The 1,525-nt window shown below is 41.9% G+C and overlaps 1 protein-coding gene across 1 annotated transcript in view; it reads right to left on the bottom strand.

Moving 5' to 3' along the window:
• Window positions 1-1,525, bottom strand: part of ATP8B1 (ATPase, aminophospholipid transporter, class I, type 8B, member 1) — a 30,408-nt gene that overhangs the window by 25,912 nt on the left and 2,971 nt on the right. Inside the window, exon 2 of the mRNA XM_009323110.1 lies at window positions 562-659. Within this exon, the coding sequence (XP_009321385.1) occupies window positions 562-659 (98 nt within the window). The remainder of the gene's footprint in view (window positions 1-561; window positions 660-1,525) is intronic.

The raw sequence follows: 1,525 nt of genomic DNA, 5'->3' as shown, positions 1-1,525 counted from the left end.
GAAGGCCACGAGGTTGGTCAGGCAGGACTTGCCCTTGGTGAAGCCATGCTGGCTGTCTCGAATCTCCGCCCTGTCCTCCATGTGCCTTAGCATAGCTTCCAGGAGGATCTGTTCCGTGGTCTTCCCAGGCACAGAGGTGAGACTGACTGGCCTGTAGTTCCCCGGGTCTTCCTTTTTTCCCTTTTTAAAAATGGGGGTGATGTTTCCCCTTTGTCCAGTCAGTGGGAACTTCTCCGGACTGCCACGACTTCTCAAATACGATGGATAGTGGCTTAGCAACTTCATCCGCCAGTTCCTTCAGGACCCGCGGATGGATCTCATCAGATCCCATGGACTTGTGCACCTTCAGGTGCCTTAGATGGTCTCGAACCTGATCTTCTCCTATAGTGGGCGGCTCTTCATTCTCTCAGTCCCCGCCTTTGCCTTCTGCGGCTTGGGCGGTGAGGCTCAGGCACTTGCCGGTAAAGACCGATCTTACTGATCTTAAGATCTTACTGAGCTTAAGCAAGTATTCACCCTGATGAGTACTATTAGCACATAATTGAGATAAAGAAAACTTACTGCATATTTGCTTTTTTTGAAGCACAGAAATATTGTTCTCTTAAACTGGGACTGTTCGTAGAAACATTCATCATTTGCTTTAACTTGCCAGCTGCAGTCTGGAAGAGACAAGGCAAAATGGGTCAACACCTGACTGTTATAAACATGAAGGAACAAATCTGCCAGTTTCAGGTTCTCTCTCAAATGCCATCTTTTAAAGGTACTTTCAATTGAAACAAGACTGGTACCTGCTTTTTAGTACATAGTCTAAAAAAAGGTTTTCAAGAAGTTTCCAGGCTATTTGTCTTTATTAACAATTAAAATATAATCTGAGGTAGGAAGAAGTGGTGATTAACAATTTGGAAGTTCTATGAGAAACTGAAAACCTGTCAGAGTAACATTTATTCATGCTAAATCCCTTCTTTCCCCTCTTTTGGTTTGCTTTTGTTACACCTGTGAAGCACTAAGCACCCAAAGCAGGGTTTCTCAGTCTTTCTAGAAACAAAAAGGTCCACTCTACTTAATTATTTCATATAACCATACTGTGCAATGGTTTTCATTTACAACCATAAAAAATAGTAAAAATCTGAAGTGCTTGTTTTATTTCTTCAGCCATTAATTTTTTTTGATTGCTGGAAAACTCAGGAATATGAATTGCATTTTGCGGTAAAATTTAATAAAACTAAACAAGCGATGTCTGCAACAGCCTTCTGAAGTTTTTGGACCATAAGCTGATAAAATTGCTTACAAAGCAGCTGAGCAATCTAGCCTCCTTCTGTCACTTTCAGTATTTAGCATTTAATACCTGACTTGACATACAGCCTCCCTAAGGAAAAAGTTTCTAGAAGACTTGCTAACAAACCATCCACCTCCACCTTAAGGTCCCTGTTGTTAATCTAAGTCCTACAAAGTTCATCTTTAAATGGGGTTCATCTGGGATGCACATAGCTTTTGGCTGACCACTACTTACTGCCAGAATGCCTCC

This window comes from Pygoscelis adeliae, unplaced genomic scaffold, assembly GCF_000699105.1.
Source record: "Pygoscelis adeliae isolate BGI_AS28 unplaced genomic scaffold, ASM69910v1 Scaffold174, whole genome shotgun sequence".
Classification (NCBI taxonomy): Eukaryota; Metazoa; Chordata; class Aves; order Sphenisciformes; family Spheniscidae; genus Pygoscelis; species Pygoscelis adeliae.
Note: the sequence above shows the minus strand (reverse complement) of the source record. Positions and strands in the feature narration are given on the sequence as shown.